At 52.8% G+C, this 25796-nt stretch overlaps 11 protein-coding genes across 11 annotated transcripts; 4 read left to right on the forward strand and 7 right to left on the reverse strand.

Moving 5' to 3' along the window:
- Positions 1-682: 682 nt before the first annotated feature.
- Positions 683-1292, reverse strand: K437DRAFT_269601 (uncharacterized protein; the record flags this gene model as incomplete). Its single annotated transcript, XM_013386335.1, has 3 exons — positions 683-809; positions 886-935; positions 1011-1292. 3 exons carry the CDS (start codon positions 1290-1292, stop codon positions 683-685), a joined length of 459 nt encoding a protein of 152 aa, XP_013241789.1.
- K437DRAFT_258148 (uncharacterized protein) lies at positions 1037-2033 on the reverse strand. Its single transcript, XM_013386336.1, has one exon. It carries the CDS (start codon positions 1687-1689, stop codon positions 1459-1461), a length of 231 nt encoding a protein of 76 aa, XP_013241790.1. The 5' UTR covers positions 1690-2033; the 3' UTR covers positions 1037-1458.
- A 1043-nt stretch (positions 2034-3076) lies between these two features.
- K437DRAFT_258149 (S-adenosyl-L-methionine-dependent methyltransferase) lies at positions 3077-5132 on the reverse strand. Its single transcript, XM_013386337.1, has 5 exons — positions 4403-5132; positions 4255-4334; positions 4016-4183; positions 3299-3942; positions 3077-3223 (listed from the first exon to the last, which is right to left on the reverse strand). Exons 1-5 carry the CDS (start codon positions 4896-4898, stop codon positions 3109-3111), a joined length of 1503 nt encoding a protein of 500 aa, XP_013241791.1. The 5' UTR covers positions 4899-5132; the 3' UTR covers positions 3077-3108.
- Positions 5133-6003: 871 nt separating this feature from the next.
- K437DRAFT_170998 (uncharacterized protein) lies at positions 6004-9240 on the reverse strand. Its single transcript, XM_013386338.1, has 2 exons — positions 7535-9240; positions 6004-7467 (listed from the first exon to the last, which is right to left on the reverse strand). Exons 1-2 carry the CDS (start codon positions 9155-9157, stop codon positions 6334-6336), a joined length of 2757 nt encoding a protein of 918 aa, XP_013241792.1. The 5' UTR covers positions 9158-9240; the 3' UTR covers positions 6004-6333.
- Positions 9241-10243: 1003 nt separating this feature from the next.
- K437DRAFT_170983 (uncharacterized protein) lies at positions 10244-10671 on the reverse strand. The gene has a single exon (XM_013386339.1). The coding sequence runs from the start codon at positions 10624-10626 to the stop codon at positions 10363-10365; it is 264 nt and encodes an 87-aa protein (XP_013241793.1). The 5' UTR covers positions 10627-10671; the 3' UTR covers positions 10244-10362.
- A 267-nt stretch (positions 10672-10938) lies between these two features.
- On the forward strand, positions 10939-13480 carry K437DRAFT_249397 (putative ZWF1-glucose-6-phosphate dehydrogenase). The gene is made up of 4 exons (XM_013386340.1): positions 10939-11355; positions 11435-12095; positions 12167-12914; positions 12995-13480. Exons 1-4 carry the CDS (start codon positions 11272-11274, stop codon positions 13053-13055), a joined length of 1554 nt encoding a protein of 517 aa, XP_013241794.1. The 5' UTR covers positions 10939-11271; the 3' UTR covers positions 13056-13480.
- On the reverse strand, positions 13346-15140 carry K437DRAFT_258150 (putative HMT1-hnRNP arginine N-methyltransferase). The gene is made up of 6 exons (XM_013386341.1): positions 14962-15140; positions 14848-14870; positions 14754-14779; positions 14449-14656; positions 13666-14368; positions 13346-13585 (listed from the first exon to the last, which is right to left on the reverse strand). Exons 1-6 carry the CDS (start codon positions 15054-15056, stop codon positions 13579-13581), a joined length of 1062 nt encoding a protein of 353 aa, XP_013241795.1. The 5' UTR covers positions 15057-15140; the 3' UTR covers positions 13346-13578.
- A 250-nt stretch (positions 15141-15390) lies between these two features.
- On the forward strand, positions 15391-19794 carry K437DRAFT_171078 (uncharacterized protein). The gene is made up of 2 exons (XM_013386342.1): positions 15391-15799; positions 15874-19794. Exons 1-2 carry the CDS (start codon positions 15451-15453, stop codon positions 19752-19754), a joined length of 4230 nt encoding a protein of 1409 aa, XP_013241796.1. The 5' UTR covers positions 15391-15450; the 3' UTR covers positions 19755-19794.
- K437DRAFT_258152 (TFIID-18kDa-domain-containing protein) lies at positions 19743-20561 on the reverse strand. The gene has a single exon (XM_013386343.1). It carries the CDS (start codon positions 20365-20367, stop codon positions 19834-19836), a length of 534 nt encoding a protein of 177 aa, XP_013241797.1. The 5' UTR covers positions 20368-20561; the 3' UTR covers positions 19743-19833.
- Positions 20562-20973: 412 nt separating this feature from the next.
- K437DRAFT_226612 (uncharacterized protein) lies at positions 20974-22104 on the forward strand (the record flags this gene model as incomplete). The annotated part of the gene is made up of 7 exons (XM_013386344.1): positions 20974-21202; positions 21315-21432; positions 21507-21539; positions 21621-21694; positions 21809-21869; positions 21973-21983; positions 22067-22104. The coding sequence occupies 7 exons, from the start codon at positions 20974-20976 to the stop codon at positions 22102-22104; spliced, it is 564 nt and encodes a 187-aa protein (XP_013241798.1).
- Positions 22105-23620: 1516 nt separating this feature from the next.
- K437DRAFT_171117 (uncharacterized protein) lies at positions 23621-24770 on the forward strand. Its single transcript, XM_013386345.1, has 4 exons — positions 23621-23673; positions 23808-24054; positions 24167-24206; positions 24292-24770. Exons 2-4 carry the CDS (start codon positions 23895-23897, stop codon positions 24686-24688), a joined length of 597 nt encoding a protein of 198 aa, XP_013241799.1. The 5' UTR covers positions 23621-23673; positions 23808-23894; the 3' UTR covers positions 24689-24770.
- The last annotated feature ends 1026 nt before the right edge of the window (positions 24771-25796 follow it).

Consider the following 25796-nt stretch of genomic DNA (forward strand, 5'->3'; position numbering starts at 1 on the left):
ATTTTGATGTTGGAATATTGCTCGTCACAAACTGCCCAGTCAGACGAGTGGGTCGTCCAGGAACGAAGCAGTTCACGCTACCCGCAGGCCAGCGGCTTTCCTCGCGGAGCTCCCCTAACCCTAACCCTAACTTGTCGATTCTACTGCCGTCTCCGTGACTTTCTCTTCTGTCATTTGCCCATTTTCTCCTATCAACTGTCACACTCTTCCATTTATTCTCCTACCGCTTGGTTCACATTCGATCGCTTGCCATAACTCATGTGCGGAATTGCACGAGAGGCAAGGCTTACTGGATGGGCCTTGGTGATTGTCATCTCTGCGAATCGCATGCTGCTGAAAATTTCTCTGCGAGGGCGATTCTGCCTCTTACATGCATATTGGATGCCATTCCGAACGTCGTCAGTCGCGAAGCAACTAGGCCACACCGAGCGTAATTTATCTCCCGATCTTTATTTGTTGCCCCTCCACTTCGTCCCTTGACTATGTCATTCGCCTCACCAATTTTTAAATCTCGAAGCATTTGAGAAAGGACGAGCACATCTATGCGAGCGTTAATCTAAGTCCAATACACTCCATGTTTCAAACATTGGCTTGCGCAACAGGTTCAGAGCCCGACTACGCTGGATGGGACTCACAAGTCTCTGTAAATGGATCATGTGTGGTGTCAATATTTTCATCACTCTTATCTGTTTTGCTTGGAGGGTCCCGTCTCGCTGCCGTCCTCCTCCCAAAATGGTGGAAGCAGTCTGCGCCAATTGTAACGCGCGAAGAATGTCATGCAGATTGCTTCTAGAACGACATAGACACCCCTGAGGTAAAAAAATAATAATGAAGAGCATGTGAGCTACATCTCATTAGCTCCTGTGTGGGATGCTGTGAACTCACCAAAAGATCGTCTTGAGGTCAATCGTATCATCGATCGAAGTGGATTCGACCTGTACAGCTTTATAGATGTCAGCGCAAAGAAGGAAAGCGCAGTAGTACGAGTCGATTGTCAATCTGGAGCGTACAGACTCGCAGTCGACTTTGGCGCCAATCAGGACGCGAACCATTTCGCGCGCGGGACTGACCTGGCTTTCCGATTTGGGGTTCCCGTAAGCTAGCGACAATGCCACGTGCACCCACATCCATCCGATGAGGAGTGCGAGGATGACGTTGATGAACAGTAAGAGGAAAGTGGCAGCTCTGCGCAAGGTCTTGCTGGTCTCAATGCCATCTATGTTGGTACTTCCTTGCATGGCACCGCCCGAAGCGATGAGGATGATGCAGGCGATGAGCAGAACGTTGGTCATATTCATCGCACCCTTTGGGTTCGAATCGTGTAAGATGATCGACTTGACGTGCAATTTGACAATGGTAAGCAGGCCGTACTCAGAAAGATCGAGCCCACGCTGAACAGAACGGCCTCTGCAGCGTACAGGCCGAGCAGCGAAATGGAGTCATCATTAGTATTAAGCATTACCAGCTGGATGATAAGCAGGCAAGTCGAACAAAAATCAGGATCGATGGCCGCAGAGCCAGAGGGATCGGGATCTGTTTATGGAAGATTCCAATGTCTATGCCGACTGCCGAGACGGCATAACCCGAGATGAAAGCGATGGATGGTGCGAGATCGCGGCTGGAGGTGTATCCACCCAACAGAGGGATGGATGTGAACGCGGCCATCTGCGAAGCTAGGCTGTCACCCATCTTGAATGAACAATCTTGGGCTATGACGTGCACTATTGCAAAGCGTTGGAAGCGCCGAGGACAAGTAAGCAATAGGAACGAGAAGGCTGGCTGGAAAAAGGTAGAACTTGAGCTTGTGAGATGAAGGGAGCAGAAAAGTCGGACCTGATCTTCCATCTCGAGCACAAGCGTTCTTTTTATACATGGGTCATCGTGACTGCCAGGCATGTCATCACTTCGTGTCAAACCATTTCTTCGGTCGTTTGCATTGGCTGTGTCTGTTGCTGCACAGTGTGGCCTGAGCCTTGGAACATGCATGGCGACTGCTGTCTTTCTTGCAGTGTTTCGTCCAGCTTGAATTCCTGTGACTCAGAAAGCTTGAGGGCATAGCCATGGAGTGGGATCATAGAGAAGCGGACCAAAAGGTCTCAACAATTGACGCTGTAGCGAGAGCACCATGGAGCATTGCCATGGATATTGGTTACGTAAGCATACACGAATTACCCACGCGATTGGAGCCCGCCGACCAAGTATTCAGCAACGGTCAACGTCATGCCGCTATGTACATTACAGTCTCAGTAGGCTGTTGCTTTACACATCATATAAGCTTGTGCGTCGTGGATTGACGGTACTTTGAACAGGTTTCTACAAGGTTCCAAGCCTTTAGTGATTGATTTTTAAAAAACCATCCATTTGGATCCAGGTGCATGCATCCTTGACCTTAGGCAGCAAATCGTGCCCCATCTAATTAATACCTTGATTATGAGCTCTCTGAAAATATAGCTTCTCCATCAGGGTGAGAATGAAGATTTCGGAAGTGCGCCTGTCTTTTTACTTGAGACCGCCAACATCAACCGTCAGGGTCCAGGACGAAATTCAAACGACGGTCACTTTGCCTTTCCGCCCCCACGGTTGATCCAGGATTGCACCTGCTCAGCCCCATCTCAGTGTGCAGATCAAATGTTCTGCGCTAGAAAAAAAAAATTGACTTGGAGTCACAGAACACCCGTTTGAGGCATTGCTGCTTCAACGACTCGATTTGAGATGAAAGTGGACGTGGCGCATGTGGCTGCGCCTTTATGTGGAGCATACTTCTACGTCGGCAATGTGATGGAAGGATAACGCTATTATACAATGTAAAGAAAGGGGGATCACGATTACTCATCACATCGCCCAGTTGGAGATTTCAGCAGAGCAGCTTCCCGAAAGCGCTCGAGCTTGCCTCGGACCCATGCTGCAATGCCCGCGCGTATACAAATACATAGTAACATCCTGCGTCGCCTGTCTCAAGGCGAGGGATCACCCTCAACGGTCACTAATAACCGTGCACGACACAGGGCAGATATGTACCTCGAAGCTTCGATGAGTGGATCACGTATGTGCGGGTCATAGGACGCATGAGGAAGAATCGGACTCCAGACTGATTTATTTCGAAGATTTTCAGCAGTACGTCTGCCTATCCAGCTTCCAAAAGGCTGATCGCTTCAAGGAGTGATTTTTGCACGGCGCACCGGATGCATCTGCGACATATAGCTCCGCATGCATGTCGTAGGATCTGCGTGGGTCGGAAAGAGCATTTCAGCTGCCGCTCTGGCATGAAAATTGAGTCGCGGGAAAGGAAAATGCGTACCTCTGGTCATTGGCTTCAAAGAGAATTTTGCCCACAAGTCTCTGCCCCTTGTTAACAGCAATCGGGTCTGAGAGCAGGAAGCGAACCTGCTGCCAGTGTGTGACAGCGGCATAAGGACTGGTCGTCATGTAACTGGTCGATGGAGCCACTGAGAAACCCGAAATGACGGCGTCTAATGAGGCAGCACGTAATGGCGACGGCTGGAACGAAGCTGCGGAGGCGTGCATCCCGCCGTACACGGAAGTTGATGTCGAGGAGAGCGGTGCTGACGTCGGGTCAGCGAGCTCTTCGGCGGTGGCATCAACCATGTTCTCCTCTTTTTTGAGATCAGGCTTGAAGATTGGAGGTGGCGCATTAGAGATACTGCCACCGCTCAAAAGGCCTAGGGTTGTGCTTGACGATGGTAAAAAGTGCAAGTCGAACCAGCCGCCCAGACCGTGGACAACGGCAGCTTGCGCAAAGCTCCATTCCACAGGCATCTCGAAGGATTGCAGCGCCTCTTTCGTAATTGTAGTAAAGTCGATGGTGTAGTCAGACGAGGTGGCGAGCAATACAGAGGGTGCAAAGTAGCCGACAATCGCAGCCGCAAAAGTCTCCTCCCATGCTGCGTCCGCCAGCGGTGTCAAGTCGAGGCCATAGAAGTCCTGCAATGGCAAAAACAAATGGTATTTATGAGAAGCTGAGAGAAACACAACTTATGCAAATGATCGCACTCACCTCGTTACACCACCATTGCGCCTTCTTGCTCGTGTCCACCCAAAGCTGCTTGTCCTCGATAGGGCACAGACAGATCGTGCCAGCAGAAGGAAACATGGCGCCTCCAGGTTTCAAGAACCGATCACGCGCGTCAATGAATGACTCGCACATTCTTTCGTGGATCAGCAGCTGCAGGATAGCCCGCGGTGATGAATTGACTTGCACTTGTACTGTAGTGTTCACCGCTCAGAAGGACTCACTACGCCGAGGCATTCGCTGACAATCGTGTCCACTTTTTCGTTGCCATCTAGTAGTTCTGGTGTAACGTCTTCCATTTTGGCTAAATAAGCGAGACAGTTTGCTCAAGTCAGCTTTCATAGATGGAGACCACACACGCGCGTGACGCACAGTGCACAACCTTCACCCTCCCTTTCAACCAGGTATTCGATGGCTTGCGAGGTCCGTCCATGTCGATAGCTATCTGGCCGCTCTGCGCACACACGAGCCCATCTCTTTTCTGCTCTTCAGTTGAAGGTATCTTAGCAGCATTTAGCAGAGTCTGCAATCGTTGGGCCATATTGGACGCCTCCACGGCGTACACAGCAGAGGCGCCTGCTTGTGCCGAGAATAGAGATAGGATTCCATTACCAGCACCAACGTCCATAACGATTCTCCCATTAAAGAAGTCTTCCGCATTGCTCAGGATAGCTCGTTGATAAACGGATGTGCGGGTGGTGTCCTGTAGCATTTGCGCTTGATGGCTGAGGAGCGAGTAGTACGAAAAGTACGCTGTATCTTTTGGCTCGAACTTGCTGTCCTTAGGGGCCGCCTCTTGTAGGCGAGTATGCCGCTCATATCTCGTCACTTCGGGACAGGAGTTCTCATTCTTAGCGCCGTCGGTCATCGTAAGTCCCTCGCAATCCACGTTGCCGTCCACGTTACGCAACCCGTATGGACAGCTTTGGTTGAAGTCGACCTCCGCCAGTTCAGAACCACGGTGTGCCCATGCGATGTAGGCCTTTGCCTTTTGCCTTTCTTGAGGGACCTGACACGTTTTGGGTCGCCGTCCTGTCTCGTCAATACCTAGCGCTTCACGACACAGGCAGTATTAACCATACGTTCTACACCTTGCCAACACGTCGGTCGATATTGCTCATCTGCTTCTCATCGCTCATCACTAATCGCTCTACAAATCGGTACTTTAAGGCAGCCAGCCGGCGAAAAAAATGAGGGAGCGCCACAGATCGAACCCTAATTTACAAACCTCTCCCCTCAGTTTCTGACTCTCAAAAATCTCCAAGGGAAGGGAGCAAAGGTCATCATACAACTTGTACCATCAGTACGACCAAAGAAAATGATTCCATTCACTAGAGTCGACAATTCGCATTCTGGCGATCCCTGCATACATTGGCTTAACGAGTCCTCCTGAGACATCTGAACCAGAACCGAGATATCCCTCCGGCCCTCAAACTGTATGCGAGCATTGTAAAGCCAACCGTCGGTGACTAGCTCATGGACAGCTTGTTGGAGAAGCAACGAGGTGGGCTGCGGCAGGACAAGAGTATTCGACAATGCTTTTGGTCTCGTTGGCGACGTCAGAATGTGCATGAGAGAGTCCATCGTGGGGCTGAAGTGGTTCCGCGTGCAATTGCACTGGCCACGCAACCCTTCGCGGCTCATGCCCCGACGCCGACAAATGGTACCACCCTGCGTACAGCGGTGGCGGTTGGCAAAGGAAAAAAAATGGCGCTGACCCTGCGGGCGTATTGAAATAGGATGGTAGCATCCAATTCTCACCGATACCCATAGGAAATAGGACTGCGTTGCTTTCAGACAACGGGTGCAGGGAACCAGAACTCTGGCCACTCCGGGCTATGAGTTCTCGAGTTGAATCAGTCTCACTGTAAGTGTGCTGCACAGATATTGTCGCTGGCCTGAATCCTGAAGAAGGCGGACAGTGTCTTGATGTGTGGGAAAAGAACGGCGGCTTGTTGCCGGATATCCGATTAGCCATCATAATGGACGTGAGAGCTCGGGGCAGTGGCTGCAATGATTCTTGCCGATGCAATGATGCTTTGACGTCCTCGAACTGTCTAGGAGGTTCCATGTAGATCGCAGGCTCACCATTCGGTTCTGAGCTCACGTAATCGTATGAGGCACACAAAGCTTCAGTACTGGAGATAAGCGCTGGAGAAACAGATGGATCGCTGGAGGCGCCTATCGACCTGTACGGGGTGGGCGTGTGGAGGAATGATCCAGCAAGGTCTCCGCGAGGCCAATGGGCTCCAGAGTCAGAGGACAAACTTCTTTGAGAGCCTTCGCATACCGACATCCTTGTATCAAGGAAATCCTTGCGCTCCTGGAATTCTTCCAGCGTGGTATATTGGGCCTGAACTTGATTGTGTCAGAAGCAGACGGGGTGAAAATTCATGAAAGATTCTCACCGGGTAACCCATAGCAACGCGCCAAGCCTCGTCCGAATCATTGAGGAACCTCTCGATTGCGTCATGCTCCTGAGCCTCTACACTCTCCAGCGAATGGAGCCATTTCCGCTCTTCTGCTCCATTCGTTTCCAAAAGCGAAAGTAAGTGATACGTTGGGAGAGAGACTTCGGAGCTATCGGAATGCGCGCTGTTGCTGCAAGTTTCGACGTCCGATAACAAGTCTACAGTATCCAGGACACTCGCATGACCTGGGAAATGTGAGGCCGCCTTGGTGTGCAGTTGATATGATGGGTGGAAAGCGTCGATGACCAGCCTATTGTTTTCCTGGAGTGACGGGACAGCAGTCTTCGGGTTGTGCTCAGATACTTGGGCCTCGCACAAGACTGTTAACCCCTGCGGACGGAATGAAGGAGCACTTTCGCGCGAAATGATTGGATTTGACGAGCCGTCGTCCGACGCATCCCGAGGTCGACGTATACATTCCTCGTCTAAGCCCGGTCGAGAAGATAGTTGATCAGGACTGCTGTATCCTTTAGTATCTAAATCATTTGGCTGCTTGGAGTCTGGCTGCGGACAAAGATCGGACGAGAACACCTCGATATCCCGCAAGCTGATATCGCTGAAAGGCTCTGTGCTGGGCTCGAACAGCTGTGTTCCCGACTGTAGGGCGACCTCACTGCAGCTTGACTTTGAGCTTCCACTGGCAGCACTTGAGTTACCATTGCAAGGCGGGATGTCCCACCTAGTCACGCGTGCATCTCTTTGAGCAGGAGTACCAGTGCACGGTGCTAGCGTATTTCCTTCAACATCGCTCTCCTCATATGTGAAACCTGTCTCAGGGCGAAAACGCTCTCGATCGTGAGGAGTGCCAGAAAAGCTTTGCTGCAGGGTTGAGCCGGCTCCAAGCTCATCGTCTTGCCAATCGGTACTCGCGTCACCGGATGAGACAGCGAAAGGCTCAGGCCTTGGACCGTTGACATGCATGGCAGAAGCTGCTAACCCCTGTTGAACATCGTGCCTTTCCCTTGCCTGCAAACGAAGTGAGTTGTCAGCTTTGCAAATAGTAAGACTGAGAGCCTTGCTACGCTCAACTTACTCGTTTCGCCTTCCGCTTCTCCAGCTTCTTTTTGTTCTTGCGAGCTTTAGCTTCAGCCCGCTTCGATGCAGCCCCGCTCGCACCACCATCCAGGTTGTCAGACATCTCTTGAATGCTACTTGGTGGCTGTTCTGAGCTTTGCTGCTGAGCCGATGAAAGATCATCTTCTCTGTCACCATGAGGATCAGGTACAGCATGTATGAGCTGCCCGGTGCCAGCTGCTTGCCATAGATCCGACCAATGCTGTTCGGGTGTGTACGAGGATGGCCACCACTCAAAAGCGGCAGCCGGCTGTCGGTCCCCTCGCTGTGAAAGAATAGTTTCCTGCTGTTGTAAGAGGAGGTTAAGGAAGTCGTCATGGTCCATGCCTTCAGGTGGCGTGATGCACCATGCCTCGCGATGCGGAGTATTGCCACGCCCTGGGCATGATGACGCAGGTTCCGGTTCGTCTCCTGCTAACAACGATGACGAAGACAATTCGTCACTGGACCTCGGCCAGCCTCCCGAGCGCATCTGGCGGCAGCGCTCCTCGAGACTCCGCGGTGGTAGATTCGCAATGGGCCGTTCAGACCCATCCGGCGTCGTAGTAGAGGATGCGAGGGTGATGTAGCGCAGGCCACTCGTTGCCTTTGTCTTTTGAATGACGTCCTGCACAAGTTCGAGCACGTCACGATGCTCGTCGTTGTTCGAGTACTCGTCGGCGAAGTGACTCGAGTATTGACTGTCGCGTCGGCCATGAAGCGGACGCTTGCAGAAGGAAGAATCATGTTGTCTTGGGAGCTGTGCAACCTCGAAATCAAGAAGAACGTAGTCCTCAACGCGCTGCCGAAGCGACAAATCCGATGCATCACGCATGAAAATGTTGAGTCTCCTAGCATGCTCTTCCATCATCTCCCTTTGCTGCAGCTCCAGCTCTGCCAGCTGTCGTTCGCGCTCCAGTCGATCCTTCGTTTGTCGCCTCTGTTGCTCAACATGCTCACCGCTCCACGTAGATGACGGATAAGACTGATGCCAGTCTTGCGGCGTTGCAGCCCCGTGCGCAGCGCTGTCAATGCGCATCCTCATGGCCTCGCTCGGCCACTTGGCCGGAGTGCCGTCTCCACGGACGGTACTAGGCGCATCCACGCTAAATGCTGCAGTGAGCAATGGCGGATGCGACTCAAGCGAGCAGGAAGCCGCTGTTCCTGCGGCTGCTGGATCCGGCTCAGACAAGGCGCTCCTTGGCGACACGACCAGATTCGCAGGTGAATGCGGATCATTGAAGGAGCTCAGGTCAACCACTTTGCCGTTAAATTCTGTGACTAGCCTCCCGGCTTTTGCACCAGCTGCACGAACTCTGCTCTTGAAGACCTTGTGCTTGGCGCCTTTTGGAGCAGACGCGACTCTTGCCGCCAGATTGCGGGCAGTAACGGCGGCAGAGTGATGTGTTGACGTCGTCTCCGCGTGGCGTGGCTGATGCGTATTGCCCTGCGTTGCAGGAGGAGATGACGATGATGATGTCACATGAGCCCCGCTTTCCTGGCAGTCGCCAGAGATGACAGACTTTGTAGCTCCATTGAGACTGGTGTCGACCTTCCCATGAGGGCTCTTTGCGCTCTTCTTAGTTGATGTCGGAAACGACATCTTTCATAGCGTGGCGGTCTGGAAGGCTAGTCCGGACGAGTGCCGGTCTCTCACTTCTGAAGGTCTTGGTAGCGCATTCCTGGTGGCTGCAAGCACCTTCGAATAGGCCCCGTTGCACTGTTGGCTGAGCTGGCGGCTGCAAGATGGTAGTGAGGATCGAGCTGTGCTATGCTAAATCTTCCATTGCTCCATTGCTATCCCATGCTTCCAATCCTTGCACTTTATAGAAGAGTAGGAAGGTACATCTCTGTTTGGTGCGCATAACAGATCGATGTGGTGGCATAGGCTGCCAAGGAAAAGTTAGCACCTGGCTGCGCGCGCAAGAAAGTGCGAGCGCAGGGTGACCAGTGCTCGCCAGTGGGTACCCACTTCTCCGTTCAGCAATCTGAGTGCTTGAAGCGATCAGCACCATGTGTTCGGCATGTGTTCGCATTGACAATCAACATATGTCACGCAAGGCTCGAAGTCGATGCCATGCTTCGAAAGCGGCATAAGAGCTGTAGGGTAAGGTAAGTGGCCGTAGGCTGGCTTTGCGGCTCATTGAGGGATATATCAGTGGACTGCATGCATTAAAAAGCGAGGGTGCACTTCGCCCCGCAGGCCCATATGCGCCATTCGTTTCTGTGCACATCGCTCTTCGCTCATCTTTTAGTTTGCATTTCTCAAAATTATCGGTATGAGGACATTAGATGGATGATATCCCCGATGTGATCGTTTGACATACTGCACCGCTGGCGCCGGCCGAGGGGGGGTGCTAGTAACGACACATTCCTCTGTGGGCACTGCCGGTGCGAAGATGTGAATGACCCAATCCACTGAAAATCAGCAATTCGTCTAGAATTCAGAAAAAAAATGAAAACGCCTTTGATCGGCTGTTGAGAAGCACGTTCGATGCATGCGGGCAGCCAACATTCGCCGCCGGCTTCAAAGATGATGTCAGTCAATACGGCCACACGCAGCACATCCATAGTGCTGTCCGGAAGTCCAACATGACAAGAACAGTTACAGATGCAAGTCGCATTTGAAGTGATCCTTCAGAGTTTCGAGTCTGTATCATGATCAAGAGAAATGGTTGCTTGACGACCCCATTGATCATCGGCATTGTGGTCGAAGGTCCATAATCGAAGGGGGAGTCTTTGAAACCTTCCTTTTCGGCAACGCAGCTTTTAATCATATGCAGCATCGCTGTGTGGAGCACCCTCTTCTTAGGATTGGCTCGCTGCAATTAAAAATGCTAGCAAGCACATGTCTTGCGTTCTGGCGGCTCGAGCCGGCTTGACCAGGAACACCACAGGGGGTGAGGTTGGGGTCGTGTTTGTCCTTGCCCGTTTCCGTCTCCAATTACCAATCTCTGCGTGTCGAAAATTCAAAGCGTCTGCGCCTACGACAGCTGTACGCCGATGATCAACCATTTGGGTAGGTCTTGTGGCAGCAAAAAGGATGCTTGTCAAGCACGAAGTGTTACGCATGGATTGGGAACTTGTAAACAGCGCACGGCGATTAACGCAAACATGCGCGAGAAGACGAGACATTCAGTATATACGGAGCGGAGAAAGAGGAAGAAGCTCACCCGCCAGCAGGGGAAAATGACATCAACATGGACGATCATTGCTGCAGCACGACGGCAAAAGAGGACTCTTCTCAGACTGCGCTCGAGCCAGCCAGCCAGCCAGTGCCGCGGTCCGCCACTGACAGTCAGACAGCTCCGGCAAACTATCAGTCTTCTCCTTTCTCTCTCTCACTCCCCAGCGGCCAACACACACACATGTTGGCAAGCCCCAACATCTTTAGTCATAACCACCTCTCGGACCCGGCACTATGCATTGGTCCTCTCGCCTGCTACTCGCTCCTTGTCTGCATCGTCGACAAGCTCTACGTCATCCCAGAGGCAGAAGCAAGCCACCCAGACCACCCTTCACTTTGCAGAACAGGCCAACCTGGAGCCAGAGCTAACTCGGGTATACTGTACATCACATCTGTCGCGTTCACATTCGACATCTCAACTGCTCGGTTCAGTCAGCCATCCCTCATCCCTGATCGACCGGCACAGGGTGGTGTTTCTCAAGAAGACCTCTCGTTGGAACACTAGTTCGCTAGAGGTACTTGAATTCAAAATGGCCCAGGCAGGCATGAAGAAGCTCACCGACGAGACCGCCATCGTCGTCCTCGGTGCATCGGGCGACTTGGCAAAGAAAAAGGTACGATTCCTCTTTCGCTTTTACCAGATTGATGGGCCTGCTGACCCAACTGATCTCGCATACTCTGGCTTCTCGGAAGACTTACCCAGCCCTCTTCAACCTCTTTCGCCTTGACTTGCTTCCCAAGGGCACCTCGATCATCGGCTATGCACGCACCAAGATGGACCAGCCCACCTTCCACGGCAAGATCAGCCAGTACCTCAAGAATGTCGACAGCGACGAAGGCTCCAAGGCCAAGGCAGAGTTCCTCAAGCTCTGCACCTATCTGCCAGGTGCCTATGACGAAGATGCCGCTTTCAAAAACCTCAACAAGGAGATGGAGAAGATCGAACAGGAGCGTGGAGCATCCGAAGCGCATCGACTCTTCTACATGGCTCTACCCCCCAACGTTTTTACTGTCGTCGCAAAAGGTTTGAAGAACAATTGCTACTCGCAGCGCGGCTCCAACCGGATCGTCATCGAGAAGCCATTTGGAAAGGACCTCGACACTTGCCGGGAGATGATGGGCGCACTCAAACCCCTGTGGAAGGAGGAGGAGACATTCCGCATTGATCACTACCTTGGCAAAGAGATGGTCAAGAATATTCTCATCATGCGCTTCGGCAACCCCATCATCGACGCCACGCTGAACAGCCAGTACGTTGACAATGTGCAGATCACCTTCAAGGAGCCGTTCGGCACCGAGGGGCGCGGCGGCTACTTTGATGAATTCGGCATCGTTCGGGATATTCAGCAGAATCGTGCGTCCATCTGACATCTGGCGATCGTGCTTTTCTCTCTGCTTCGCGCTAACCTGACTGATCTCTCGCAGACCTGTCGCAAGTGCTGTCGCTACTCGCTATGGAGCGGCCGAAGACTTTTGGCGCCGAGGATATTCGAGACAGGAAGGTTGAGGTGCTGCAGCACGTTCCGGCGATCAAGGAGGAGGACGTGCTGATCGGCCAGTACACTGCCGCCAACGGCAAGCCTGGCTATAAGGACGACGACACTGTCCCCAAGGACTCAAACTGCCCAACGTTTGCCGCACTCACCCTGTGGATCAACTCGCAAAGGTGGAAGGGTGTTCCATTCGTGCTCAAGGCAGGCAAAGCCCTGGATGAAGCCAAGGTCGAGATCCGGGTGCAGTACAAGGATGCGCCGGGGGATTTGTTTGGAAGCGACGCAAGCAGCAGCAGCAGTAACGACAAGAGCAGGCCGGCGCTCATCCGCAACGAGCTTGTCCTGCGCATCCAGCCGAACGAGGCAGTGTACTTCAAGATGAACGCCAAGGCGCCCGGTCTGGCCTTTGAGCCGCTGCCGGCGGATCTGGATCTGACATACAAGGACCGCTTCTCGGACGCGCGCATTCCGGAGGCATACGAAGCGCTCATCCTCGATGCGCTGCAGGGCGACCACAGCAACTTCGTACGCGATGACGAGCTCGACGTCAGCTGGAAGATTTTCACGCCCATCTTGCACGCCATCGACGCGGGCAAGCTCAAGAATGAGCCGTATCAGTATGGGTCCCGTGGTCCGGCCAGCCTGGACAAGTTTGTGGAAAAGTATGGATTTCAGCGAGAGTGAGTCAATGGAAGCGCACGAGAAGGCCTTATTGGCTGCGGAGCAAGTTTGCTTACTTGGCCTACCATTGCTACAATAGCAACCAAGACTATGAGTGGCCAAAGACTAATGTGGCGCGCAAGCTCAGCGCTAAGCACTAGCTCGAAGCTGTAGCTCGTTTCTGACTGTTAATCGCGAAGGAGTTGGGCAGGACCACCGCGCGCGCAGGTCGCGTAAAGATCTGAACGCAACACATGCACCGAAAAAGTCGATTTAGGGTGGGTATACTAACGAAGAGACGATGCTGCATCTGGTGTCAAGATTGCCCTCGCTTACGGGCGTATTGTAATCTCGTTGAACTAGACAAGTTGATCCCGACGCATTTTGATAGGCAGACATGCGGGCAGGAAGGATGGGAAGGACTGGCGACTTGAGAGGAGCAAAGCCAACGGCGTGGCTACGTAGTATACATTGCTGCTACGAGTGCAATCTCTATCACAAGCGGGGCCAGGCGTCCAATTTTGGTGTGTCGAAATGATAGAGACAAGCTCCTGATGTCCCCGAAATGCCGACGAGGCATCAGTACCTGCAAAGCGAGAGCGGGGCAGGCGATTGAACAGGAGCATGTGCGCAAGAACAGACGCAAGGCAAGTTACAAGGGAACGGCACAACAAGATGGAGTGATCAGGACCTGTGAGGCGTCAGCGTTCAGTCTCCCCACACTGTATATATCATCCGAAGGGCTCGCATAGCTTCGATCAAGGAACTCACATCTTGTACGCCATCTCACCCTCGATGCTCATGTCACCTTCAACACGGTACTTAATGTTAATGTCCAGGTCCCTGTTGTTCCTTGCGTTTGGCGAGCACTTGAGTGTCCCCTTGATCACATCGCCCTCGCTGACGATGAGCTGCTCTGGCGTGTAAAAGACAGTCTGCTTCCAGTGCGTGTAGCGCGAGTGCGGACCGGTGGAGAAGCGTACAGCCTTGTGACACGCTTCAAAGGAGATGTCGAACCAGCCGAGGAAGGCGTGCACAAAATCGTTGCGAGTTGCCTTGAGTTCAAACTCGCCGGTAAAGTCCAGATCCTCCTTCTTGCATGTAAGCAGGTTGAGCTTCTTGATAGCGCATGGATCACATACGACCGAGCGCAGCTCAACAGTATCCACGAGCGGCTCGCGAAGTGCAATCTCCTTGATGCAGGAATAGTCGAAGCCATATACGTCATTCCAGAAGCCAATCTTCTCCTCCTTGTATTCTTGGTCTTCGATGGCGGAGAGGTACAGTGTCGCCTCATCGGGGAAGAGGTGGCCGCCAGGACGAAGGTACTTGTCGCGCGCAAGCAAAACAGTGTCGAGCATGGACTCGTAGAGGAGAAAGTAGCCCATCCACTCGGAAATGATAATGTCCACTTTCCCATCTGGTCCGAGTCCGAGGTCGACCTCTTCAAGCTTTCCCTTGACGAGGTGAATGACTAAATAAGAACAAAATGAAGGTAAAGTCAGCATGTAGCACAGAATTCCGAGCTTGCGTTGCCTCCCAAGTGGCACTCACCATCCTTGAATCCATTCGCCTCAATGATCACTTTCGCTTGATCGATGATGTTGCTCATGTCCACACCAATGACCTTCTTTGCACCTGCCTTGGCCGCAAACATGCACAAGATTCCAGTGCCACACCCTACGTCGAGCACGATCTTGTCCTTGAAGAGGTGCGGGTTTTGGATGATCGCGTCGCGGTAAGAGAGCGTCCGGACTTGGTCCTGCAAGATATTCAGAAGGTTTAGCATATACAGCCTTCAGTCACTGCGCCAATTTGCGTTCAGGTGTTGCCTGAATGCCAAAGGAGCGACGATTCACCTTGAGCATTTCCTCGTGAATTCCAACTGCCGGTCGAACACATTGAAATTAGCATAATGGTCGAGAATAAAGCTGTGCCTTTGTCAGTTCTCACAGTGACTGTACGAGTCCGCATAGCTATAGTTAGCAAGATGCAAGAGCAGGTCAGTGGATCATCCAAAGGTGCCACCCGATCCTCGATGAAAGGCAGCGGTAGGCCATTACTGACTAGTCTTTCGAGGTCATCTCGCCGAACGCAGGCGCGGAGCCGTTTGTCGGAGTGACGCCGGGCTGGGCTGCCGCTGAAACAGATGAAGAAGACATGTTGGTAGAAAAGCTTCTGAGCGTGCTGATTTCCTTATCCTATGTCCTCTTCCTGCCGGTTTGGACACCAACTGCTGCGTAAGGAGTGTCAAGTTGAAATATAGCGGGAAAGAAAGGTCTTCCTATCTGCGGGCTTGCAGTAGTTGTCAGTGTCGCATGGACAAAATGTTTCGCAGAGAGATAGAGGGCGAAACGGGAAAACTTTTCGAAAGTTGAGCGTCTTTCCACCCCCCCGACGGTGGCAGACAGAGCAACGGTCTTTGTCTAGTACAACGCTATGGTCATGGATGTCATCGCTGGTGGCTACAGGAGAGAAATGCATTTAGATTGTACTGGCGCTTGAACATGCAGAGGAAGACTCTTCAGAGTACATTGTAAAAGTTCAATCGAAGATATGGCCAGCCTGAACCGGACCGACGGCAGCATCAGCCGTCAAAAGGTTCGGCCCAGCTGGTCGGAACTCGCCTCGTTCGACTTGCCTGACGAGGCCGAGTATAGCGGAAGTCATCCTCAGGACGACGATGGCTCAAGTGACCCGTACCTTCGCGCTGCGATGCGCAGAGCAGCCCTTAATGGGGCCGGACAAGAAGAAGATAGTGATATAGAATGGAGACCCGCAGCTCATGTTGTTCGAGGCAAGCCTCCTCGTGTTGGAAGCAGCAGGGATAAGGACCACAGAAAGGAGACCGCTGCGCTCTCCTCAACCCCAAAAGCTGCACAAAACGTGTCAAAGTTTGCGCAAGGTAAGCATTGCGGCTCTTTGAAGGGCTTTTCGAGGCATTCTGACAAGCCTTCCGATCACACATTTGTATTTCAGTCTCACCGATGACAGAAAATCAGAATGGGCCACAAGAAAGCACGCCTTCCAACTGTTCGGGCCCCAGTCCATCCCTGATAGGCTTCGTCACGGAGAGAAGTGCTCCGTTTCTGCCAGAATCCAAGTTCGCGGCGTCGCGATCACCGGCTTACCCTCTTGACTCGAAGAACCCCAAACTCAAGTCTGTTAAGGTACCAGACTCATTGCGAGCGGAATCAGGCGACGTATGGCGCGATGAGAGTGGAAAGCCAATGAGTGCTTTTCGAAGAAAAAGGTTCATGCAGCAGGGTTATGCCAACAGTCCATTCATGGCGGACTCTTCAGGTGCAAGCAGGGCCAAGGCGATGGCGATGACGAAAGGGAAAGAACACGACCAAGAGGGGAACTGTGCTATGCAGCCCTCGAGCAAGGTCGAAGCCCGGCTGACAGCACCGATCCAACGTGACGTGACTCGAGATCCAGGGGGTGGAGTGGACCCGGAGGCGATGCTCGCTGCGCTCAAAGATTCGATGGATTCTTCCCAAACCTCGCCCCGCGCCCCATTTCTAAAGTCAACAGACTCGGCTGACACAAGCGTCAGAGCCTCGGCCGCGGAAGTGCCTGGCGGTGCAGAAGCAGACATGCTTCGCAGCCTTTTTAAAGAGAATGCAGCAAAGGTGGCGGGCATGAGTGGCAAGGAAGTGCAAATGGAGTTGCAAAGCTTGGAGAAGACCTTCGGCAAAGAGCTGTTAGAGCGCTTTCGCGAGAGAAAGTCAAGAAAGGATCAAGCGGCGGTAGATCAAGGCGCTGCGTCTAATGACCTTATGGAAAAAGATGCATCACGACAGTCTTTCGCACCACTTGTCGCAAGGGTAGGGTCCACTCAGACTGCCTCGACGATTGAAGGGGCGTATCGAAGCCAGCCGGAGAGTGCGCGACCACTAGAGGTTTCGGCGGCACCTCAAGCAAACGAGGATCAGACTCACCATGATGGCCACCCTCATCATCACGCAAACATCCCCAACGCTTCTCCTTCGGAGCCACGCTTTACACTCGATGGCTTGGAGCTGCTTCCTGGCTCGTCGAGGCTTGCCTCTGCTGAAGCTGCAGGCGAAGCGCTTACGATCGACAGCATCTTGCAGCTGTGTCGCAGTACTGCGGCAGCTCAGAGGCGCTTGTTCTTCTGTGTTCTTGCCAGAGTACTCGAGCGACACCCTCCCCAATTGGAACTACCGGTCAAGGCCGAGCTGAGCAAGACATCCAATCAGGATGCAGCCTGGCGCGTGCTGGTGACCAAGGAAGTACACAGTCGAGTAGCGATTCTGGCTGCCTGGATGCTTGGCGATGCTGCGCGCAACATTCGAGAACATGTGTTGGAATGTCTCGTGCGCTCGCTGGAGTATCTGCCCTGCGCTCTCGCCGCACAATCAAACAGCAATGTCGAATGCAAGGCGAAAGCCAAAATCTCAAAGGAAGCAGAAGTGATACAGGAACTCCTTGGCCTTGGTATCGTCAGCAAGCTCGATGCACTGCTTGGCGATTTGCGCCTGTCCAGACGAGTGCCGCCCCAGGACAGCAACACACAGGAACAGACTTTTAAAGTGATCAAGTGGCTATGCGAATACGGCTTGCAAGGGTCGGAAGCCGTGCTTCAGGAGAAGCATCTCATCGGACGAATCATCTCCCACATCGATCGACCTTGGCCTCTGATTGAAGACGCCGATCATTTGCCTCAACCTTCAACGCAGACAGATGCCCCTTCGCTCGAGGGATTGAGAGCTTTGGACGCATTGATTCGCGCGTCCCGCCGCTCTGCCGAAGTTTTGGCCTCAAATCAAAGGCTGATCTCAACGCTGATCCGCTTCATTAACATACAGCCAGAGCTTCCGCCGAGCGCAAACCAACATGGCAACTCCATCCTTCAACTCTCGCTGCAAATTCTGGCCAGCCTCGGACGTTATGGCCTTGCAACATGGCTTGCTGCGCTTCTCTGGAATACGTTGTCAAGGCTCATGGCGATGCTGCAGACCGCGAACGAACAATCATCTGAGGGCGCACAGTTAGATAGCTTGGAAGCAGCTTGCTTTAATCTGCTTCACGTCTGGACTGTCTGCGCTACAGACCCGCATGCCAGCACACCAGGAGGGCACGACATCGTTTGGGACACGGTGAAGGATTGGCCTCGCTTCAGCTTGTTGGTGCTGCTGCGCCATGCGAAAAGACAATCCTCACTTTCACGCGGCGCCACCCAGACCGTGAGCGCAGCGGCCTCGCATCTTGCTTCGGCTTTGCGCGGCGCTCGGCGTCATCCAGAAGCGTCACTCACGTTCTCGCTGTCAGGTGCCGACAAAGACGAGATCGCAAAACTATTGGAGCAAGCTTCGTCGGCCGCACTTGTCGTTCTACATCAACTCTGTGTCGATCAGATTTTCAATAGTGTTGCAGCGTTGACTTTGGCAGATACCGCGGCCAGCGCCTTTGATGCTTCTTTTGGTTTGACACGCCTCCTCGACTCTTCAGGTCGTCAAATCGAAGCTGATTCAGCGCTAGCTGCGGAGTCCCTCGCCTGGCTTGCAAGGAGAACTTCGCAGCTAGGCATTTTTACAGCAATAAGACATTCCATCATAAGATTTGTGCGTGAGGAATCGCGGATCAATAGGTCCAAGCCTAGCATCGGTTTGCGTCTGTTGGCAAAACTCTGTCCGAATGAAGAGGCGGTCGCGCGACAAATAATCGACCAGGTGCTCTCAATATCTGCCCAAAAGGATATAATTCAACCTTTTTTCAAGGAAGCCTTGCGAAATCAAAGTGAGCTGCCTGCTTCACTGATCCTAGGCATCGAGCATCCGTCAGAGATCGCGACAGCATATAGCAGCAACGCACGATATCTTCCGATCCACCATGTGCAAGAAGATGCAGAGGCTTCTGAAGACTTCGACCCAGCGACCGGCGCACAGTTCTGGCGATGCCTAGGGAACCGGCTTCCACTTCGCCGAGATTGGCCTCTTCTTCCATTGGACGAGTTGATGCACAGTGGGAACAGCGCGGTCTTCAACCGTCCTGGCGCACTGCCGGCAAAATGGGACTACAACGAAAAGGACGTCGTCTTGGCTACTCTCTCCTTCGCCATCAGTTGCCTCCAGAGTTTTGAAGAGGACGTTGCTGATGGGGCTCCTAGCGCTGCAGAGCTTTGGCTCAGTATCATCAAAGTATTTCTGCTCGAGGGAAATGATGCATCGAGTGGGGCAGCAACTGGCGCTCTTACAGGCAGGGACCTCTTTCGAGATCCCGAAGTATCTGCCCAGCTAAAGAACCTTTGTGCACTGGCAAGCGCTTTAGAGACTTCTGAAGGTGACGACATTGAGAACGCAACGGCCCGTGTGTTCGGGCCAGACTTACCGTTCTTTCAACTCTACTCGGACTTGCTTGGTGTCTATGACGCCGTCTCATTCGGCGATGCCACCTTTGCGCTTGCGGTCGTCCAACCTCTCGCTATGAGGTATTCTTCGGACTATCGCCGGCTCCTCTGGAATGATTTTGCACATATCCTGCCGACACTCAAGCTTGAAAGGAGAAACGCCAGTCCATTTGAACGTTTCTGCGAGCCTGCCGAGACGGACGTGACCGTGTTGGAACTCTATGCAGCTGCTCTCCTGTCCGGCCAGGTGAAGGAGAATCGGAACGACTTCCTGTTCGCCATCGCAGTCCACCATATCTCTGCTGCAATTTGGAAGGAGGCCCCCTTGCAGAAGAGCACATTCGTTCAACAACTGACAAAGATGATGTTCGCACAGGAGCGACATCGCGAGGTTGCTCGTAGCGTTCTCGAATGGGAGTGCGAGGAAAATAGTCTGCAGAAAAGTGAAAGACAGCAGGCCCTGTCTCAGATTTTGGACAATTGAATGCGCTTGACGAGGTATGCTACAGAAATGTATGCTACAGTCCGATCTATGAGATGCGACGCTCTTGGGGCTTTTTTACTTATTCTTCCATGGCAGTCGGGCTACCACTGCGGCCCCTACCGCTCTCCCTTTCTTTCCCTTTGCCTTTCTTCGAGCCCTTTCCCGCTGTTTCAGCCGTAGATTTGCGACGCTTCGCTGTCCGCTGACTTTCTTCCGACTCGTCGGCAAGAGCATTTGTCTCGCTTTCCTTCTGCGGCTCAGCCATGCTTGACTGAGCTGCAGCCTCGGCGAAGAGGCGCTGCTGCTGCTCGGCTTCGTCCTTGGCGAATTGGTCGACGTCAAGTGTCTTCTTGGTCTGCTTGATCTGTGTGTCCATGTAGAGTAGCTCTTCCAACCTATTCAGCTTCTTAGGGTCCTTGCGCAGGGCGTGCTTGAAATCGTCGACTTTGACTTTGAGCCTGCCCACAGGAGGATATGATTGATCCACCTGAGGCACTGCGAGAGGCGATGGACGAGCTCGCATGCAGAGATCGATGAGAAAGTCGATGGTCATCTCTTCGAGTATGGCGGCTGCTGCTGGATTTGGGTTGCGGACATCTCCAAAGGCATACATCATTTGATTGACTGAAAGCAGGCTGTGCCGCTCATCAGTCCACGCACTATTTTGCCGTGGTACCGCTCAGACGCCATACTACGCACTCTCTTTGATAAAGCTGCCTCGTGGATTGAAGAGCCTCCGCCCTCTGCCATCCGCAGCTTCCCTGCCGCTAGTGCCACCACCAGCGCCATCGGTTGCGACGTTCGAAGTGCCTACGCGGGGAGCCGGCGTCCCGGCCATCTTGCTGCAAAAATTTGAGCACCTACCGCTGGCTCTGCTCTCCCCCAAGCAGAGATCTGGACCTGTGCTGCGGTGACTGAAGCTCCGGAACGCGACTTGGGTTCATTGCATTGGCCCAAAGAGTTTTGAATGCATTTGACGTAGTAACACACATGCACCACGTTGAACAGGCTGGCGTTGGCAGCGAAGGCTTATTGGCTGCTGCGGTGCCGTGGAACCGCGGCGCGTGTGAAGTGCTTTCGCTTTCCGCCTCTCCATCACTATCCAGTTAACCATGTTCAGCTCTCATTTCACTTTCTTGCTTCAATCGGCAGCGTACCACAGGCTGTGGGTTAGTCTTCGACACGAAAGTCTTGGAATCTGTCCAAGGCATACAGCACCATGGCCATGCTTCGTCAATCTAAGAGCCTGCTGGCACGAAGCAGCCTGCTACGCCCGACGGTGATGACGGCCTCGCGCGGTGTCAGCGTCTCGGCTTTTGTCGCCGAAGCATCCTCTTCCATCAACGCCAGCGTCAGCGTGACAGGCCCAGCGGGTCGGAACCTTGCAGCTGAACAGAAGGAAAGGCAAGAGCTCGCACATCAAGCCGAGATCGTTTCCGATGCTCCACGTGAGTCAAGGCTGCCCCGGTCCATGACGCCTTTTGATGTGCTCCACGAGCGCTGAATCGAATGTCTTCCCCCGGCTGACTTCGTGTGTCCGTGGTCATTTATATCCCTCAGACGAACTGACGCAGCGACCCGTGCGAATCTTCAAGCCAGCAAAGACTGCCAACTCGTCTGGCAAGGCTGGCACCAGCTTCTGGCGCATCGACTGGGACATTCTGCAGGGATCAGCTCGGTGCGTGTGCTGATACCGCAGCCTGGATTGTGTTCAGGATGGAGAAACTTACTTCAAACTTGATCCTTCACTAGCTGGGAGAATCCTCTCATGGGCTGGGCCTCATCGTAAGTCGATTGTGGATCAATTATTTGTCTCCGTCCGCAAGCGTTGATATCCTGCTCTCCGCCTTCCTAATTCCCGCACAGTGGTGACTACATGCAAGGAACTTCCCTCAAATTCCGCACCAAAGAGGATGCGATTCACTTCTGCGAGAAGCAAGGTGCGTGCCCACAAATTCCCGGCCTGTCGATGGCCGGCTTCCATGCCGACCCACGATCGACAGTCACGCTGATATCCGAACTCATGCTTCCTCCCCCTACTCATTGAATATCAGGCTGGGACTTCTTTGTACAGGAACCAAAGTCTGCTCGTATTCCACCAAAGTCGTACGCTGCGTGAGTCCAGTACCGAACTTACAAAGTGGAAGGGACTGGGTAAGGCTGCAATTTTCTGACCTTCGCTCCTCTCCGCTTCCCTCTCATCGCTTGACTTGCTCAGAAACTATAACTGTGGGTCGGGAGGCACGATAGATGAGCTTATGCAACTGTACAGACATGCTAACATTTGCTCGTCCCGAACTTTGTGCCTTAAGATTCTCCTGGCAAGCTCAAAGTCTACCACACCAAGTAAACACGCGCAGCCTTGCGTCACGCTCATGTGGGAGGATCCCTCAGCCGACATTTACGACAGTGCTATCCACTGCGAGCCCTGAAGGCTTCATGTTAGAAACTGTGCATACGCCACACAAATCGGGTGCAAGCCGTGCTAGATTGTACAGAAGCGCCTTCGACCTACAGAAGCTCCTTACCCCTTCCCGACTTCTCTGTCATATCCTCAGACGCCTACCGATCTGCCCTGATGAGGTTTCTATTGAGCGAAGTACTTGGATGACTTGTGCATCAGTCGTCCTGGCGCTGTGAGCCTTCCAGAAAATTATCCTGGAAAGTGGCGTGATCCTCAAATCTCTGTGGCTGGCTTGCTATCGAAAATCCAACCAGAAGGGAAGCTCGCAAAGAATGAGTTCCTTTAGAATCTCCGCCAGACGGCGGATCCAGGGCCGGGTTGAACAACTTTTTACAGACGTTAACGGAAGATGTAATGGGACTTTAGGTGGGAATCTTAATGGCGTGTTTTGAACTGGAGGGAAAGTCTCGGAGCTCCAGGGTTTTAAGAGTACAATCGGCTTGTAGGTCGTAGAATGAGCTTGAAACGACCTCCAAGGATGCTATAAAATATCTCGTCGAGATCAGAAGTTGTCGAAAACTGAAGGTGACTTCAGGTTACCCAGCCAGCCTGTCGCGCTTGATCAAGTACCCACTATTGGCGATGGTGAGCGTTTACTGTTAGGAGACAGGATTTACAGATTTACAAGGAGTCCTTGCCTCCCACAACTCCATTAGAATCGGACATCATCTTGAATTTCTCGTTGGTACATCCACCACCATCTTTGTAGGAATGCCAAAGCTGATGACAACAAACTAGGAGTCAAGCAATATCCGGTTAGTGTTGCTTGACCTTCAAGATTTAGCCCTAGTTTTATCCGATAAAATCCGGGTTTTTAGCGTGTTGCCACAAACCCAAAAGGCTTTTCAACTCTGGCTTAAGCAATTCTCGACAAGGCTAATATGCTTTGTCATCATTGACCCCCCCCCCCTTCTTTTTTCTCTGACATTCAACATTGCTGCCGCCTTTCCGCATATGTAGCCGTCTGTACCACTTTAGTAACCCATGAATTCACGAACCAGCTACGGGCATGCTGCCTATATAAATACATACCAGGTACGGGGGCAGGAACGGCTCTCGTCATCTTGGGGCGAAGGCTGGACGTGAGGGGTTCGTATATGTATATATTTTCGGTGTCTCATCCAGCTATGTATTCCTTGCTACATCTTTCCTCCTCTATTGCGGTTGACATCCTGCCACCTGCTCCCCTATCAGCCTGCATCACTCCATCCCTGATCGAGCTCCCTGCATACACCTGTTTACATGATCGCTATTTCATCTGAACGCTTGGACATTTCCTCGCAACCATCGCGAACGATTGCCAGCCAAGCGTGCGCACTCACCCACTCCCCCCTCTTTGGCGCTACTGCCACCCTCGCTGCGCCACAATAGACCTTTGACCCTGCGTACACGGCTTCAACGTTCCAATTGCAAAACGCTATCACATGTTCTGAAGAGCTGGCCCGTCTAAAGCGGGTAGGGTCATCATTCTCGCCCTCCATGGCACGGGCACCGCCGGCTCTGAGAGCTGGGGCGCTGGTCTGTAGGGGACAGTCGTGCCGAAACTGAAGCCGGGTCTCGATCGTCTGCTGAGTTGATCTGCCTTACAGAACTGTCGCAGGGTCGCTGCAGGAGAAGAGGTTGCAAGTCCTGGGCCCTTCCATTGTCCACGCGTCTTCGGTGTCAAACGCGTCCCGATGCTTTTGTGCCCGCTCTTCTTACCCTGTACAGGTATGACAGACATTCAGGTTTCAGCCAAGGATATGGCTATCCAGTCCTTGGCAGAAAGGCCCAGTATAGGCAAGGTCAGCATATTCGCGCATAGTCAAGGCGCTCTGGATACGCAAGGGGCTCTGGGTAAGCATCCGCTGCATCTTACTAAAATACAGGTGCCCAGAGGTGGAGCTCCTAAAAGGTAAGACATATTGACGATCGGTTCGATCGCTTTCCTACCTTTCAATCCCATCAGACTGGTTACCTTCGACTCATTCTCTAGTAATTTTCGCTGTGTGAGGAGCTGGAAGAAGGCTGACGAGTAGTCAAAGACATGTTCGTAGCTCAAGCTGCTGATCTTGCTCTTTCATTTCTTAACAGGTACAACTTACCTGATCTCCATGGGACTTCCACATTCCCTAGTGTTGAACACCATCACGTCAAATTATGCGACGGGAACGTCTGCCTCTCCGACGCCTTTCCAACAGTCCGGCAACTCGCACATGATCGCCTCATCGCAAAAGACGGGAGATACCGCACACGTACCCACTTCAGCTTCTACGTGATCGAAGATGAAGTCGCGCAGCTGGCAGCGGAGTCGAGCACGGTTCAGGGTGCACAAATTTCGAGCATCCAGAGCGTGTGCCCACTCCAGGTCAGGGACCACTTCATCATGATCATCGCACACCCTGCTGTACAGTTGATGTACGCGGCGATGATCAACAAGACGCTGTTGACCAGCCCGACTTTCCCGCTGAGCTTTGTGCGATGTGCCTAGATGGAAGCGTGTTCGACTAACGGTCCGTGATGCCATTCGCCAGTGCTGTCCTTCCAGATGTCCTCACAATGGCTACTGCTAACAGGGGCCCTGGCGAAGCTTGTTCAAGCAGTAGGTTTGTGACAACTGAGCCTCACGAAAGCAAGATAGCGGAAGTGGATACTTCAAAAGCTAGTCCTCGCAGTGGCACCGCTTCCTCCCAATTGAATCTTCCTCAGCCCACTTCTCTTTGTATTTGTACCTTTCTCTGGATTACATGCATTGGAAAGACACAGTTGTCCGTGGTGGCCCCATGGAATCGCCTTATAGTACCTCAATGGCACCATTGCGAAGAGTCCAGCACCGCGAGAGCATGCAACAACGCAATAGGCAGCCCGCGTGACGAACAGGAGGAGCGGGTCCTTGGGAAACCACTACTAACAGTGACGATGACCATGACGAAAGGGGGGGATTTGTTGTTAACGAATGGAACATGCCGTCATGAGTACGAACGAACAAACATCAACCAGTATTTCGCGTTACATACATACTAGTACCCTCACGTTTGGTATTGTCTCGGTGCCTCGGTCATCGGTATTCAAACAATTCCGCCGGGCCGATGGGCGCTTGGTCCAGGGCAGCGCAGCTTCGGCACAGCCTCCCGTGTTCGCTTGGTCCCCCGGGGTTCGCTGATCGGCCTTTCGTTGTTCTGGCTCGGAGGTTGTAGGATCGTAGATACGTGCGCAAGTCTTGTGAGCTTGTGCTCGCGACCTGCGGCATTGCACTCGCATTACATTGCTCAATCCCCTTCCTTCGATTGCCATTACCCTGTACACCTTGACGTACTGATTGGATATGTTGTAGTAGGTGTAGAGCGCATATATATATATATATAATTGTATTTTTGTACACATAGAATACCTCTCTCTTGGTCAGCAAAGACTCATCGCCTCGCCAATTGGATGTGCCGCACGTCCATCGCTGATCGGCTCGGCTTTCATTGGCAACATCTTGCCCAAAGTTCCAGGCGAAGAGATATAGAGCTACACCCATCCAGCACAATTGTTGCAACCCCCCGACACTTGCATTGCATACCTCAAGACCAAGGGACCAACCTTCTCTCATCCTT

This window comes from Tilletiaria anomala, assembly GCF_000711695.1.
Source record: "Tilletiaria anomala UBC 951 chromosome Unknown K437scaffold_77, whole genome shotgun sequence".
Lineage (NCBI taxonomy): Eukaryota > Fungi > Basidiomycota > Exobasidiomycetes > Georgefischeriales > Tilletiariaceae > Tilletiaria > Tilletiaria anomala.